This window comes from Geotrypetes seraphini, chromosome 3 (genome assembly GCF_902459505.1).
Source record: "Geotrypetes seraphini chromosome 3, aGeoSer1.1, whole genome shotgun sequence".
In the NCBI taxonomy this organism is placed as follows: Eukaryota; Metazoa; Chordata; class Amphibia; order Gymnophiona; family Dermophiidae; genus Geotrypetes; species Geotrypetes seraphini.
This window is the reverse complement of record NC_047086.1, coordinates 170,417,020-170,434,904: the sequence shown is the minus strand read 5'-3', so window position 1 is coordinate 170,434,904 and position 17,885 is coordinate 170,417,020. Positions and strand designations below refer to the sequence as shown.

Here is a 17,885-nt window from a genome sequence, read left to right as displayed (position 1 = left end):
CATTTGAAAGGAAACTCTGGAATGAGAGGGCATAGGATGACGTTAAGAGGTGATAGGCTCAGGAGTAATCTAAGGAAATACTTTTTTACAGAAAGGGTGGTAGATGCGTGGCAAAAAACAAAAGGAACTGACCCCAAAATATCCATAGAGAAGAAAATCCAGAGAAAACTCTGTGGAGTGACGATGTTCCTAAATGGACTTTATTTGAAAGTGTCAAAGTTCCAAAGGTACATTGAAATCATCCACATAAAAATAAATTCATCCACATAAAAATAGGTTATCCACATAAAAGCCTTAAAGGACCTAGTCCGCTAAGGATACAGGACCCAACACGGTCCATGTTTCGACAAAAAGTCTTTTTCAGGGGTCCCTGGGGGTCCTATAAAGGTGAATATGTGGGAAACAATTGTGTGGTGAGCCGGAAGTGAAACACTGCCCCCTTTCTATTGCAAACGCAAGCAATGTCTTCTCACTTCCGGCTCACCACACAATTGTTTCCCATGTATTCACCTTTATAGGACCCCCAGGGACCCCTGACGAAGACTTTTTGTCGAAACGCAGACCGTGTTGGGTCCTGTATCCCTAGCGGACTAGGTCCTTTAAGGCTTTTATGTGACTAACCTATTTTTATGTGGATGAATTTATTTTTATATGGATGAATTCATTTTATGTGGGTGATTTCAGTGTACCTTTGGAACTTTGACACTTTCAAATAAAGTCCATTTAGGAACATCGTCACTACACAGAGTTTCATTCATTTCTTACCAGCCGTTCATCCATGGTTAGATACAATGATACAACTTCTAAAGCTTATTCTTTAACTTACGGTATCCCCCAAGGTTCCATTCTCTCCCCTTTATTGTTCAATATTTTTCTATCTTCACTACTGAGCATGTGCCAATCAATAGGCTTTACTACATATGCATACGCTGATGATATCCAACTTTTACACCCATTAAATTCAGAGAACATAGAAGAAATAAACGAAATTAATAAGAAACTAGAGACAATAAAAAATTGGCTCAGCTCTAACAAGCTAGCCATAAACATCCAAAAAACAAAATTACTGCTTTTCCTGTGGAAAAAAGACATGCACTTGAGCATTCCATTTTCCCTTAACAATATTAATTTAGAGTCAGTGACTTCTTTAAAAATCTTAGGCGTTATCATCGATGATAAACTCTCGTTCCATGATCATATAAGTAATACAGTCAAACAGTGTTTTTACAAACTACGTATGATACGTTCAATTTCCAAATTCCTCGAGCCGAAATCAATTAATATATTAATTCACTCTTTGGTCATTGCCAAACTCGACTATTGCAATTCTCTATTAATTAACATTACACAAAAGGAAAAAAGACGCCATCAAATAATTCAAAACACGGCTGCTAAACTTATACACAACGGTAAAAAATATGATCATGTCACCCCCCTACTGATTAACTCCCATTGGCTCCCAATTAGTTACCGCATTACTTTCAAAATATTACTTCTTGTATTTAAAACTTTAATCTTTAAAGAGCCACAATTTATCAATAGAATGCTCATTCCCCACAATACTTCCCGGTCTCTTCGATCGACGGCCCAAAAACTCCTAATGGTCCCATCATTGAAAATCAAAGGCACTAGAAGACATGATACGTTCTCAGTAATGGCCCCCCAATTGTGGAATGCTCTTCCCCAGCATATTAGAGAAGAAAAAGACCTTAGCCAATTCAAAAAACTTCTAAAAAGTCACCTCTTTAAAGACGCGTTCAATCTTTAACTTTCTTTCTTCTAGATGAAGATATTATGGTTCAATTTTATTTACCCATCCCATTGTTTTTTCCTTGTTTTTTGTCTATTTTCTTAAGCTATGAAGATGTAACTTTACCCCTCTATCCTTCACGTTTCGTGTATGTCTCAAAACTGTTAGTTTTAAGTTATTTTGCTTACTTATATAAACTTGTTTTATGAAGTTGTAAATCGCTTAGTAACTTGAATAAGCGATTCATCAAATACAAATAAAAAACTTGAAACTTGAACTTGAAACTTTTGTTTTCTCTGGTAGATGTGTGGAACAGTCTCCCGGAAGAGGTGGTGGAGACAGACTGTGTCTGATTTCAAGAAAGCCTGGGATAGGCAAATGGTTACCATGGATGGGCCGACTAGATGGGCCATTTGGCCTTTATCTGCCATCATGTTTCTTTGTAATAAGGGGAGGGGAGCATGGATGCAGACCACCCTGGGTGCCATCTTTGCGGGGATGCCGGTGCCTCTCCTCCTCTCTGCCCTCCCACCTACTGCTCATGTAAGTCAAGGTTTCCTTCTGATGTCATTTCATAGTGGCGGGACCAGGACACGACATCAGAAGGGAGCTGAAGCTGGCTCAAGCAGAAAGTGGAAGATATTTGCACCAGCAAACATTTTAAAAGGTGCATGGGGGTGGGGGGATCTCAAGCAGCAGAGAAAAGTAGATGGAGCACATGGCGTGGCAATGTCAGGTGCCTCCCTCGCTATGCCACTGTGTACATTCAGCACAAAAATGAACGTGCGGTAAATGCAAAGGCATGCCCAGCATCTGTCTTACATTTACTACACAAAGCAGACTATTAACACAGTGTACCTGGAGTGACAGACAGGGCAGGAGTACCCACACTATCTTTCACTACAGGTAACATGGTGTGGACACCATAAAATAAATAAATAAACCTCAGATGCCTTTCTCCCACATCATGAACTGATCTCACACCTCACACATCAAAATTCTAAACAGCTACCTGATTCCCTTCCCCACACACATCAAAGCTCATAAAAACATATAGAACATAAGAATTGTCATACTGGGACAGATCAAAGTTCCATCAAGCCCAGCATCCTGTTTCCAACAGTGGCCAACCCAGGTCCCAAGTACCTAGGTAGATAGATCCCAACTAGTAAAACAGATTTTATGCTGCTTATCCTAAGAATAAGCAGCAAATTTCCCCAAACCATCTCAATAATGGCCTATAGACTTTTCTTTTAGGAAATTATTCAAACCTTTGTTAAACCCTGGTAAGCTAACTGATTTCACCACATTTTCTGGCAACAAATTCCAGATTTTAATTACATGCTGTGTGAAGAAACATTTTCTCCTGTCTGTTTTAAATCTACTTCTCAGTAGCTTCATCAAATGCCCCCTAGTCCTAGTATTTTTGGAAAAAGTCAACAAAGCGTCACTTACAAATAAGGGACAATGTGCTGCTACAATGTGGAGAGACACTAAAACAAAATTCAGCAATCCCCCTCCCTGGGAATTCTATACTCTTAAACTGAAACCACTAACCACCTCTCTGCTTCCTCTTGATAGATTCACTGAGGTAAGAAAGCACACGGCACCCCCCCTCCCCCCCCAAATATTCCAAAGCACAGAAGATGGTAACAAAGCAGGACAAACACATTTGAGGCACAGCAGTCATAGAGCCACACCATCACCCGCATGCACTGTACCAGGAGGGCTCATACTTGTCGCAGAGGAGGGGGTGCTGCAGCTCAGCAGCCAGTCTGCTGTATTTAAAATAGTCATGTTTTCTCCTGAGGACAGGAATGGGAGAATGATTCATTTTCTGAATGCCTGTTCAGTGACCATTCCACAAACGACAGTTGATGTACTTTTACAGAAGCCTTCTAGGTTGGCATTAGGACTTTTCTAGGTATCAGGTTGATTTACACGGTATATGCTTTGTATGTGAATATGGAATTATCGATGCACCTCAAAGATTTATTTATGTAACCCCCCCCCCCCTTTTTACAAAACTGTGATAGCGGTTATCAGCACAGGGAGCCACGCTGAATGTTCCGTGCTGCACCCGATGCTCACATGGACTCTATGAACATCAGGCACAGCGCGGAGCATTCAGCGTGGCTCCCTGCGCTGATAACCGCTATCGCGGTTTAGTAAAAGGGGGGGTTATTTATTTAAAACTTTTTTATACTGTTTACAAAAAAAAAAAACTAAACAGTTTACATCAATTAAAACATACATAAGATAAAAACAAACTATGTCATAAAATCTACATAATTAAGCAATTTCTTCCTTTCAAATGTCACCTAATAAATCACATGATTAAACAGATTCTTTTCTTCAAATACCTACTAATAGATTGCACAAATGCAGTACGCCACCTAAATAGGTAAACTTGCTTCATTTTATAAATATTTACAGTAACTGGCACATTAACAAGCATCCCACAATAAGCCCTTGCGTTGTAATATTAATTTACTTCACTAGAGACTTACCTCCCGTTCCATTGGTTGTTACTGAAGTGCTGCTGAGATTACATTTATCCAGTTTGGACCCGCCAGACGTATCACTACTTCCAACACGACTGTGAGGACTGGCTAGGTCCTGCATTTCCATTGACCTGTTAGAGCAGGAAGAATTAGGGAAACGCGTTAAAATCCAAATGAGGAATCACCAGCTAGCTACAGATTGAATTGTCGTCTACCTCACACGCAGACACACTGAGCTCAAAGAGGCAGCCTGTGAGCTGAATAATGTATCCAACATCCTTTTTTTAGCAACTGCATTTCAACATGTCCCAGGAATATAATAATCTTTCTTGTGACTCTACAATACTTACTGGTTACCCACTGCTTAAATAATATATAAACAAAACACAATTCTGTTTTTTTCTTTTTTAAGTATTACGTATTTTGATGAAATATAAATGTATCCTATTCAAAAGCTAAACACTGTAATCTTTTTTTTTAAAACAAACTGGCACACAGCAAGTAAATCACTGCTAAGTGTACCATTACATTGCATTTTGTCAACATGTATTTTAAAAATAAAAATAAAAAAACAAAACAAAAAGAACCTGAAATTTTGCGCAGTGAAGAACATTTAATTGTAGACTTACTATTCAAGACTAAGCCACCCATGTCTCTTGCCATAATGCTAACATCACCCTTTAAAATAACTTACTCTGGGCATTCATTTTAGCAGTCACAGAATGACTTGCATTCTCTGACAAATCACAAAAAATGAGACAAACCCCCAATCTAATAGGAATCACAAATTCACAAACCAAAACCAAAAACACTGCTCAAGTTAAAGCCAATATACGTACTTGAAACTTTATTAAACAATAAACAAAAATGATCCTACATCACCATATTAAAACAAAAAATATTTTTTTAAAGTGGAAAAAAAAACCTCAGATATACATTGTTGCCATTAAAAAATAACTCAGCCTATCAATCACTATCTGAAAAAACCTCCACTAATGAAAATTCAAGTATTGTATATGCTTCTTCACATACAAAATTAATTCTCAGCCCAACCAAGAAGAGAATGATGTGGAGCCATGAAACTTACAAGTTATTCCACACTTTTACTGACACTTTTCGTTTCATTTCATATCACTGAAATATGTCAGGAAAAGCATGGAATAACTTTTAAGTTTCATGGCTCCACATCATTCTCTTCCAGGTTGAGCTGAAAACTTTTCAGCGTCCCCTCGTAGATATAACAAATTGGTGCTAATAAACATCCTATTTCCTGTAAACCGTGCCGAGCTCTGCGTCTACGGAGATGGTGCAGTATATAAACCCAAGGTTTAGTTTAGTTTAGTTTAGGTGCCACACATATCTTAAGGTACCATATACTGTAGCACAAGTAGTTAATTTCTCTCTTAATTCCTGACAAAGGCCTTTGTTTTGCTATCAATCTGTGTCAAGGAACTAGAGACTTCTTGAGATCCAAAATGGCTTCCCTCTTTATCAAAACGTCAGAATTCCCTGACTCCAAATCAGTGACATAGTCATGGGGATGCAGGCTATAATGATTGGCGCAGATGCCATGACCCGCTAGCCAGAAGTCTCTTGCATGAGCCCTACTTGTGGTATCTGAGTAGCACTTAAGTGAACAGGTGTGCTTTGGCCACTGATGCTGGATGAAGGAGAAAACTGGTAAGCTAAATCTAGAGCAGCAGTGCTTTCCAAGGTGGGGGTAAAATTTTATAATTTCCTACCTGGCATCCTGAGGAACTGTTCTGACCATTTACAGTTTAGAAAGATGTTGAAGACACAACTGTTTGTGGAGAGTTTTCTTTGAAATTGTGCTGGTAGTCATATCTAATAAGATTCTCAGATTATGACTGCTGCACTTTATTTAGTGGGGGTGGATCATTGAGTTTTGACATTATTTTAAGTGGATTAAATTACTATGTGATTGGAATGTAGTTGAATGCATTTTGCAAATGTAACTGTCCTCTGAACTATTGTGAATGTTTTAACTGTTAACCACTTAGTTATAGGCAGTTTGGAAATTTTAGAAATAAATAAACTTGCACAGGAGACCTCTTCAGCCAGTAGGGCTTGGTACTCCTGCCAGCAAAGGTATGCTTTAATGTGGCTGCTGCTGCTGCTGCAGTGGTGAGGGCAATGGGGGCAGCAGGGGGAGGGAGAAGGGAAGGAGAGAGAATACCTGGTCCCCTCAGGCCACTCAAAAATGGACCTTTGGCTACAACCCTGCCCCACATTGTTGCTTACTAGTGGGTTCTGCAGTTATAACTCCTGCCAGCTTGTCATTTTGTGCCCGATATCGTTTTGAGCAGTTAAAAGCTCAGCTCATACAGTGGATCTGAGTGATACTCTCTCCAAACTTGGTCGGATATGTCTTACTAAATTCTATCGGAAGCTACATTGGCTCCCAGTTGAGGAAAGAATATTATTCAAGTTAGGTTGTACCTGTTACAAGACATTGTTTGGTTTTATACCTGATTATATTATTGATCACTTTAAATTTACTGGCAGAAAATGTTTTTCTCGGCATTTTATTTACATTTTCTACTGTAATTTAATCTTTTCAAGCTGGATCATGGGAAATTTTTTTTATAGGAACCCACCAAGTACATTAAAATATTGCAATAATCTAGAATACTTAATAAAATAAATTGTACCAATAGTTGAATCAGATAAGGTTCAAAATAAGAATGAATGGACCTTAGCTTCCATAGTGTTACAAATCCTTTTCGAAATTCCAAATCTACTTGTGATTTCATTGATAAATTCCAATCTAATTGGACCCCTAACAATTTTATTATCAGAATAATGATGCAATTAAACAAATTTAATTGTAACTTTTTTTCATCTGTCTTATTACTAGAAGCCAAGATAATTCTAGTTTTTTCTTTCTTTAATTTTAATTTAAAACTGTCCATCCAATCATATATCAACAGTTAAAACCTTTTCTATCCAAGATACTTCTAATGGGAATTTTTAAGAAATAGGGAATGTCAAGGTATTATCGTCTGCATAAATATAGTATAAGACTTGTAATTCAGTTAATTCCTTACTCAATGAAGAAAGATAGATGTTGAAGAGGGAAGGGGAAAGGGGAGATCCCTGAGAAACTCTGCATGGTATAATCCATTCATGAGAGAAAATTTCATCTCTTCTAACCTTATATCTCCAAGATCAGAGAAAACTGTTAAACTAGCAGAGGACATTACCTGACAGACCCAATGAATCCACATTATAGCAGCACAATTTCCCCTTTTTTAAGTGAATCGCTTGTTTACTTTTTCCAAAAATACTAGGACTAGGGAGCATGTGATGAAGCTACTAAGCAGTAGATTTAAAATATTGTGATCCAATAAATCAAAGGCAAGACTCAAATCTAATTGTAGAATCTATGCATTTCGCCCTGAAGATAAAATACTAAATAAGTGATTTATTGAAGAAACAAGTACAGTTTCTGTACTGTAGACTGATCTGAAACCAGACTGAAAGTTGGATAGTAATATAAAATGATCTAAATAGTATGATAATTGAATATTTATCAGCCCTTCTAACAGTTTAGTAAACAAAGGGATTAAAGCTATTGATCGGTAGTTTGAAACTTCACTAATAGATTCTTTGAGATCTTTAACAATAGGAGTGACAATAATTTGACCTAATTCCATTGGGAAGATACATTGATCTAGAACAGTGGTCTCAAACTCAAACCCTTTACATGGCCACATTTTGGATTTGTAGGTTCTTGGAGGGCCGCAGAAAAAATAGTTAGATTGGATGGATGCAAGGCAGAAAGTGAAGACAGAGAGAAAAACAGTCAATGGACAAGAAGGCCCTGGAAACATTGTTAAAAGCACAGAAAAATAAAGTCACCAGATAACAAAGGTAGGAAAAATGATTTTAAGTGATTGGAATGTGTCAGTTCTGAGAAAGGAAAGATGTTAAACTTTAACTGTGAGGGCCACAGAAAAAAAATAGTTAGTGTCTTATTAAAGAAATGACAATTTTGCATGAGGTAAAACTCTTTATAGTTTATAAATCTTTCCTTTAACTGTTAACTATATGGCAGGAGGGAGTACAATAGCAGGAGGAATGCCCACTCCCTCCTGCCACCTGATGCTCCCCCACCATTGTTTTGGCCAATCAGGGACTTCCTTAGACACCTCCCTAAGGAAGTCCCTGATTGGCTCAGGTGCCTCAGGCCCCTCCCAAGGAAGGAACCCGAGGTGCCTGAGCCAATCAGGGACTTAAGCCCCTCCCCTAAGGCCCGCATTACTGACAGGCAGCCGGCGGAGGAGCAGGAGGGACTGAGCATCCCTCTTGCTACCAACTAAAAGTATGGGGAGGGGGTGGAGGTGGCAGCAACGAGACCCGACTGGCATTTTGGTGCGGTGCAGGGGTGTTCGGTGAGGGGATATTCAGCCATCAGGCAAGCGGAAGGGGTGGGAAGGAGGAGGAAGGGCCATTGGCAGGAGGGAGTGAGCAAACCTCCTGCCATTTGTGGGTCACCACATTTGTCGGGGGGGGGAGGGTTGACAGGTCTGCCTGTTTTTTATTTTGTTGGGGGGGGAGGTTGACAGGTCTGCCTGTTTTTATTCATTTTTTATGGGGCAGATATTTTGGGGGAGCATTGGGTGGCAGGAGTGAGTGGGCATCCCTCCTGCCATTTGTGGTTCACCACATTTGTCGGGGGGGGGGGGGGGGGGGGGTTGACAGGTCTGCCTGTTTTTTTATTCATTTTTTTATGGGGCAGATATTTTGCATGTGTAATACATGCAAAATATCTATGCCATGGAAAAAAAAAAAGAATAAAAACAATCAGGCAGACCTGACAAAAACCGGCAGACCTGTCGGTAACACAGTTATAGACAGGTCTACAGCAGTCGGGTTTTAGGATCGTAAAACCCAATGCAAAATAGCTAAGCAAATGTTAGTGAATCAACCGCTTGGCTATTTTGATGGGGTTTTATTCATTTGCATGGGTTGGATCGGATCGGAAAATGGGGAAAAGCACACGGTGGGCTGTTCAATGAATCGGTGGGTAGCAGTGATCGTCGCTAAACCTGTGAAAACAGGTTTAGTGATGATCGCTGACTTCAGTGAATCGAGACCTTAATCCCCCATTGCCCCAGGTGCGTTAGATAGATTGTGAGACCACCTAGACAGACAGGGGAAAAATGCTTGAGTACCTGAATAAATTCATGCAAACTGTTCTGAGCTCCTTGGGGAGAACAGTATAGAAATTTGAATAAATAAAGAAAAGGGGTTGGAGGTACCTAACTTTGTGGTCCTTTTACTAAGGCACGCTATCCGATTTAGCGCGCCCTAAATACTAATGCATCCATTATATTATATGGACACATTATTGTCTAGCGCACACTAAATTGGCTAGCGCCTTAGTAAAAGAGGAGGTTTATGTCATTTATTGAATCTGGCCCCGTGTGTTCATTTATATCGGTCACTCCATCAATTCACCCCTAAATTTGCGAGTTACCTCTGCAGCTTGAGTATATATATATACAGTACTCCCCCGAAATTTGCGGGGGTTTCGTTCCAGGAACCCCCGCAAATTTTGAAAAACCGCAAATACAGTTTTTAGGCAGGGGAGACAGGAGAGGGCAACTAGAGAGGTAGCAGAGGGTGGCCGGAGCGCCGGCGAGTGAAGGAAATCACTCGCGGTATGCTCCGACCGCCTCTTCCTGTACTAAAGTCGGGCCTCACCAATCAGGAGCTGCTTTGACATGCAACTTCTGATTGGTGAGGCCCGACTTTAGTACAGGAAGAGGCGGTCGGCGCATACAGCGAGTGATTTCCTTCACTTGCCGGCGCTCCAGCTGCCCTCTCCTGCCCGGTCATTCTCGGTCGGTAAATACCGTGAATGACCGGGACCGCGAACCGCCGACCGCAAATTTGCAGGGGAGCACTGTATATTTTTTTTATCATGATAAAGGAAACACGTTCAAACAAGATGAAGAATTTGCTGAGATACACATGTCACTCACTGCTAAGAATTCTCCTGACATGGTTCCCACACCCAATTTAATAACTTCCCTACTATAAAAACACTTTCCATCTGCATTCAAACTGATAATTTCAAATCCAAAATCAACATGCTATAAAGCAAACTAAATAAATGAATGATTTTGCCCATATATCCTTAGCCAAGAGCTAGTCCTCGGCAGTGTACCTAGTGTTCAATTTTATGCTGATGTTTCATTTTCTGTGTAACAGTTTAACTTAAGGCTTGTTTAGAAAAGGACTACCTTGTTCTAGCCTTTAAATATATATAGTATGTTCTTATGTCATGATTATTATTATTATTATTTTAATGTTCTTTCAAATGCCCTTGAGAAACAGAAATATGATTTATCTAAATGAAAGTAAAACAGTGCTAGTCTGCAAAAAGTGCTTTGCTCAGCAAAATACTTAACAGTGCCTTCTGGATGAACAGTTAAACTTATTCAACATGATAAAAATACAGGCTAAACAAATTCTTTTCTAATAATTACCTCTCTGTTAGGGCAAAAGAATCCTATATAAGCATAAGGGAAGCAGTTGCTGAGAAACGTTTGATTTTGAAGCAGAACTGTTATGTTAGGATATTATGTCCAAAACAATTGGTAAAAGCTTTTACCTCTCAATAAGAATAACACCCGCAGTTCAAGTGTTGCAAGAATTTAATGGTAATAATAATGGGGTTTCCGTACAGGCTCAATCAACCCTTTGAATCACAGTTAGCCCTAGGCAAGCGTTTATAGAGAATAATAATAATAATTTTATTCTTATATACCGTCAAACTCATGGTAGTTCGAGGCGGTTTACAATAAGAAGAGCTGGACAATCAGCGACATAGTTACAATGCAGAATCAACGAATACTAGTATACAGAATAGGAGAGATAATGAACAAAAAATTCTTAGGCAACAAATCAGTTAAACCAGTGGTCTCAAACTCAAACCCTTTGCAGGGCCACATTTTGGATTTGTAGGTACTTGGAGGGCCTCAGAAAAAATAGTTAATGTCTTATTAAAGAAATGACAATTTTGCATGAGGTAAAACTCTTTATAGTTTATAAATCTTGTTCTAACTAGCTGGTTCATATATATGTCTCAACAGCACTTCCCCCTCAACTCCTATAAGATGCTTCCTTGTATTGTATTGAATTTATTATATGCTTTTATGTGATTTAAAAATTGTTATGGAATGGGAGGGAGGGGGGAGATAAGTTTTAAGATAGATTATTGGAGAATATTAAGTGTTGTATTTAAGTTAAAATGATATTATTTGTTGTCACACTTATTATAAGTTTTAAAAACGAATAAATATTTTTTAAAAAAAGATGTTTCCTTGTATTGTACTTACACGATGAGCATCATATCTACAGTACCTTATTAGGAATGCTCCAATGCATGCCTAATAGGGTGTTTTATTTGAATTGTGATCACACTGCATCGTATCTATGCAATACAAATAATTCTTCATGATATATAATGGTATCATTCATATTCTGCTGATCATGTTTCTCCTATTTCTGGGATTCAGTTTGCCAAATTTACCTCATTGATTGTATTTATGCTTATGTTTGATCACTCCATTATTTTTATGCAATTAACAAAATTGTAAGTTTTACATCAAGGTGTACATTCGGCACACTGCCTTGGTTGAATCTTTTCCTAAAGGCAGTTAATAAATCCTAACAAAAAATAATATAATACAATTCAATATGCACATAAATCATAACTCCACCCATGCTGTACTTAAACTCCTTTTCTGAGCATGCTTACTGGACAGGTATATGTCAGTTTGCAAAGCATAATTCTATAAGAACCTATACACATAAAACTCAGCATTTTGCATAGCAAAATGGTTTATAAAATTACCTAAAATCAACAAAAAATAATTCCGAAAGTCAATGCAAAAAAAACAAACAAAAAACAACCCACAAATAAAAAAGACCAGACTTCACCATTAACATAACATGACATCTTTTTCAATAATGGCAAAAAAATTAGACATCCAGCTGGACAATATTCATTGGCCTAGCTAGACGTTTTGTCCAGCTGGATGTCTAATTCTTTTTGCCATTATTGAAAAAAAAAAAAATGTCCAATGTCCAAAACAAGTCATTTGCATGTAGGAGAGACCAGCATTTTTAATGGACTGGCCACACAGACATGCCAACAGAGCAGTGGGGCACCCTAGGGGGCACTGCTGTGAACTTCATATTAAGGATGCCAAATACACATTTCACCATAATCCCATACATTGAATGGTGAGCCCTCCAAATCTCCTTCAAAATTTACTATACCCATCTATTTACCACCCCAATAGCCCTTTTGCCTGCAGGTATCACCTATATGGCTGTACAGTGGGTTTTTGGTGCGTTTTGGTGGGCTCACACTTTCCACCACAAGTGTACAAGATGTCTGTCTTTTGTTGATAAAAAAAAACCAACAAAAAAAAAGACATCTTGCGTGTTTGAAAATGGATATTTTCTCCACCTGATTTTTGGACATTTTTCTCAAAACATTCAAAGTCAGACTTAAATGTTCGATTGAAAATGCCCCTCCTTACATTGAGAGCAGTGGCATAGTAAGGGGGTCGGGGAGGGGCTGTCCGTCCCGGGCACCGGCACCTGCCCTCCTCTCCGTGCCCCCCCCTACAACACATGCAAGTGCCCCTTCTTGACACATTGGACAAACTTTTTTCATAAGTTACTTTGTTCGTTTTGCTTATCGAATTGAATTTTTGTTCCAAGCATTACTGTTATAAGGGAGAAAAGAACTGCGACACAATACTTTGCATTGAGGCTCAGACTCCCGAGGCAGGCCTTACGGCTGAAACACGTACGTGTCGAGTCTTAACCAAAATAAAGGGAGATCAAGGTTGGGGAGAGAGCTGAGCCTGGGAGGGGGAAGAAAGAAAGGGTAGTTGATATTGCTGGTGGAGGTTATGCTCTAGGGCAGGGATCTCAAACTCCCTCCTTGAGGGCCGCAATCCAGTCGGGTTTTCAGGATTTCCCCAATGAATATGCATGAAATCCTGAAAACCCGACTGGATTGCGGCCCTCGAGGAGGGACTTTGAGACCCCTGCTCTAGGGGAAGAGCTGGGACTTAAAATGCAGTACAGAAAAGCACCATAGGTTGCCTTCTCTGTTTTTCTTTGTGTTTCTACTGTGACAAGGTAGGATCTCCTGTTTGGGTGCATTGAGATGTCTACCTGGGACATTTTATGTGAGGTTCACTACAATACCCCCTAAAGTGCCCTACTGCTCTACTGGGATGTCTGTGTGGCCAGTGTACTAAGAATGCTTGCCCCTCCTATATCCCAATGGCTTGTTCTTTACGTTTTTGTTTTGGATGTGTGTGGAGTTTTCGTTTTTTGTTTTTTTTCAGAAATGTTTCAACAAGATAGTCACACTGAGCACAAACTTATCCATTTTTGAAAAAAACAAGATTTGCAGTTTTGAAAATGAACATGTTTGGTACTGGATTGTTGTGCGAGTTCCACAAAATGTCTAAACTCAGATTTAGACGTCATATCGAAAATACCCCTTCATAATTTTTGGGAGATACGGCAATCAGAGTTGAAAGCAGTATTCAAGGTGAGGTTGAATCATGGAGCAATATAGAGGCATTATAATATTCTCGGTCTTATTTACTATCGTTTTCCTACTAATTCCTAGCATCTTGATTGCGTTTTTTGGCCACCAGCACATACTGGATATGGATATGGTCTGCAGTGACACCTAGATGGTAAAAAATGGGGGGGGGGGGGGGGGGAAAATCCCCGGCAAAACAGTTTTTTGGTGTAAAATGCATTTCAAAATAAATCAACCAGACTCCAAAACTCCAAAGTACCTGTTTTGTTTATTACATTGCATTACATTAGAGATTTCTATTCCACCATTTTCTTACAGTTCAAGGCGGATTACAAAAGAGTTATAAATGGTGGGTTACAATGGAAGATCATTGGTTAATTCAAGAGAAGTTAAGGAGTAGAACATGTGGTATCTGTGGGGCAGAAGAAGGTGGGAGGAAGGAAGGTATTTGTGATGTTAAGAGTGTTTCAGGGATTTCTTGAAGAGTATCGTTTTTATTTCTTTTCTGAACATCTTGTAGGCAGGGATGGTTATCCCAAATTGTATTTTATCTATTCTATAACTTCTGGACATGGTATTATTTCACTGCAGTAAGCATTTCCAAACACCATTCATTGTAGAATTTTGATGTGAGTTACCTGGAATTCTGAGGCTCTGAGACATCTGATTCTGTGCAAGTTTTCTTTACCTGCAAAAGAGAAATGACCAGCAATTACTCATCTTCTAACACAAATGCTTTTCCTGGGGCACTGCCTACCATGACCTCCAAATAAAATACTTCCTGCTTTTCACAGCAGAAGTGTGCATCATGGAACAGTGTTTCATTATTATCCTGCCAGCAACTGTTAACTGCATTTCCGAGTCCATTACTATGTATGATACTCAGCTAAAACAGCATGGGAGTAACCTAAGTTAGGAACAAAGAAACCAAAGAACCAGGTTTCCCCATTTAGAAATCAGAAAGCTTAACTGTTCTCAAAACTGCCATGAAACATTTTCCTGATCCAGCTTCTGTTTCCTGCGAATACCCACAATAATAAATACCAGATTTCAAGGCAAACTTATATATACAAGGGCGGTTTGAAAAGTTTGGTAAAAAAGCAAGTTAAACAACGTAGACCCCTTCAAGGGCTATATACTTAGTCCAGTGAGTTTCCAGTTTTTCATAATCTATTTTTCCTACCAAATGGAAAAACTGGAAACTCGCTGAACTAAGTGTATAACCCTTGATGGAGACTACGCTGTTTAACTTGCTTTTTTTCCAAAACCTTTCAAACCACCCATATATATATATATATGTAAAAAATAATTACCATATATACTCAAATATAAACTGAGATTTGGGGGCCAAAAAAAGGCCCAAAAATGAAGGTCTTGGTTTATATTTGGGTCAGCGCTGACCTGTCCCCTCCCAAACCTGTTGCAGGCCTCTGCCAGCCTGCCATGAGACCGGGGCAGGAGGGATGCCTCTCACCTTCTGTCTCAGCCGAGTCTAATAATTTTTACCTCCCTCCCGCCTCCCCCGTGTATCTTTAGTATGCTGGTGGTCCAGCGGTGATCCGCGGCAGGAGCAACCTTCCTTTGCTCCTGCTCATGCAAAGCTGCTAGCTGATTGGCTGCCGCGAGTTCTCACGGTCTCGCAACAGCCAATCAGTTAGTGGCTCTACATGGACAGGAGTTAAGGAAGGTCACTCATGCTTAACGTGACCATTTATTTTTTTCATCAAAACGGGACATCTATTAATATTCAGTCCCGCCCCCAATCCCGCCCTAGCCCTGCCCCAATCCCACCCTAGCCCCGCCCCCAATTTATTCCATTAATTTTTCATGTACACACAATATCTTATTATTTCATAATGGCAACCATAAAATTTTTAAAAAGCCACAAAGCACCCTATATGCAGAGAAAATGTTAATTATTTATATTTGGGGGGTTTTCAACGATGTCACCTCAGTAACTATAGAAAAATAGACAAATATAGTGCAAAATATAGACAGCAGATATAAATTCTCAAAACTGACACATTTTTATCACTAAATTGAAAATAAAATCATTTTTCCTACCTCTGCTGTCTGGTGATTTCATGAGTCTCTGGTTGCGTTTCCCTCTGACTGTGCATCCTATCTTTCATTTCTTTCTGCACTCAGACCCAACAGTTGTCCCTTTCTATTCCCTCCCTCCTTCCTTCCTATGTCCTTAGTGCCCCCAGTACCTTCCTATGTCCTTAGTGTCCCCAGCGCCTCCTTCCTATCTCCTTAGTGCCCCCAGTGCCTCCTTCCTATGTCCTTAGTGCCCCCAGATCCAGTGTCAGTTCTCCTTTGTACCTTTGTTCCAGGTCTCCCTTTTTCTCTCTCCCTCCTCTGTTATGATCTTGCCTCTCTCTCTGCTCTTCCTCAGGGGCTCTTCCCCTCTGTCTGCACCTCCCAAAGTCCTGCTTCTGCCTCCTGTCTTTCCCCTTTGGTCCAGGCCTTTATCTCTCTAGTCTTTCTTCTACTTACAACCCATCCCCTTCTCTGCCGTTTTCTCTCCTTCCTTCATTCCTCCTTCCTATGTCCCCTCACTGCTTCCAGCCTTTGTCCCACCTCCTCCCAAAAAGCCTGCCGGCCTACCTCCCCCAGAGCCAGCCTTCCTGCCTCCCCCAAAGCCAGCCTGCCTATCTCCCCCAAAGTCAGCCAGTCTGCCTGCCTACCTCCCCCAGAGCCAGCCAGCCTACCTGCCTCCCCAGAGCCTGCCTGCCTGCCTACCTCCCCCAAAGCCTGCCTACCTACCTCCCTCCCCCAGAGCTAGCCAGCCTGCCTGCCTACCTCCCCCAAAGCCTGCCTACCTCCCTCCCTCCCCCAGAGCCAGCCAGCCTGCCAACCTGCCTGCCTACCTCCCCCAAAACCTGCCTACCTACCTCCCTTCCCCAGAGCCAACCAGCCAGCCAGCCAACCAGCCAGCCTGCCTGCCTGCCTACCTCCTTCCCCACCCTACCGCGGAAAACAAAAGCCTCCCTCCAGGCCTGATTTAGGTCCACCGCCGCTGCTCCTCTACTGCCACTACTCGAACCCGGAAGCCTTCTTTCCGACGTCAATTCTGACGTCGGAGAGGACGTTCCGGGCCAGCCAGGCAGCGATTGGTTGGCCCGGAACGTGCTCTCCGATGTCAGAATTGACGTCGGAAAGAAGGCTTCCGGGTTCGAGTAGTGGCAGTAGAGGAGCAGCGACGGTGGACCTAAATCGGGCCTGGAGGGAGGCTTTCTTTTTTTTTTTTGGCGCGCAGGGGAGGGACAGGAAGCGATCGCCTGTCCCGTTGTCCCCACGCACAGCTTCCAGACGCTGTCTCTGAAAACAGGACATTTTGGGAGTCCCGAAGCTGTGTGTGGGGACAACGGGACAGGGGATCCGAAAACGGGACTGTCCCGTTCAAAACGCGATGTATGGTCACCTTACTCATGCTGTGATTCACCGCTGGACCACCAGGGATACTAAAGGCATGTGGAGGAGGCTGGAGGGAGGTAAAAGTTCTTAGAATCAGCTGGGACAGGAGGCAAGAGGGATCCTTCCTGTCCAGGCCACCACTGGACCACCAGGTTTCAAGACAAGCCCGGTGGAGGCCTGCAAGTTATTGGGAGAGAGGAGGGACATGGTACAGAATCTGGCAGGGAGAGAGTGGGGCTGGGTGCAGAGACTGGCAGGGCAGGGGAGTGAGTGAGTGAAGCAAGGCACTGCACTTTAATATTAACACCTCTCCCCTCCCCCAGTTTATATTCTAGTCAACCTTTTTTCCTCCTTTTTGAGGGGAAGAAAGTTACCTCGGTTTATTTTAGGATTGGTTTATATTTGAGTTAATATGGTACATATTTTAAAGTCACAATGCTTGTGGTAAGTCCTGTGAACTGTCATGCAGAAGTACAGTTTGATTCCTAATTTTGACTTCTGTTTGCCAGGCTGACCAGAGTTTCTAAAGAGGCAACAATCACAGTTTTGGGGGGAGGGAATCATAGCTAACACTCATCAGCGACACCTAAAGGCCAAATTT

General features: G+C 40.9%; 1 protein-coding gene across 15 annotated transcripts in view; it reads right to left on the bottom strand.

The window, feature by feature from the left end:
* EYA4 (EYA transcriptional coactivator and phosphatase 4) overlaps positions 1 to 17,885 on the bottom strand; it is a 443,388-nt gene that overhangs the window by 146,750 nt on the left and 278,753 nt on the right. For 5 of the 15 annotated variants that reach the window (XM_033939333.1, XM_033939335.1, XM_033939334.1 and 2 more), the window contains 3 exons: positions 14,503 to 14,552; positions 4,261 to 4,385; positions 3,472 to 3,555 (listed from right to left, as the gene is read on the bottom strand). In XM_033939333.1, the coding sequence (XP_033795224.1) occupies positions 3,472 to 3,555; positions 4,261 to 4,385; positions 14,503 to 14,552 (259 nt within the window). The remainder of the gene's footprint in view (positions 1 to 3,471; positions 3,556 to 4,260; positions 4,386 to 14,502; positions 14,553 to 17,885) is intronic. The other 10 variants (XM_033939342.1, XM_033939337.1, XM_033939341.1 and 7 more) reach the window with 2 other exon arrangements.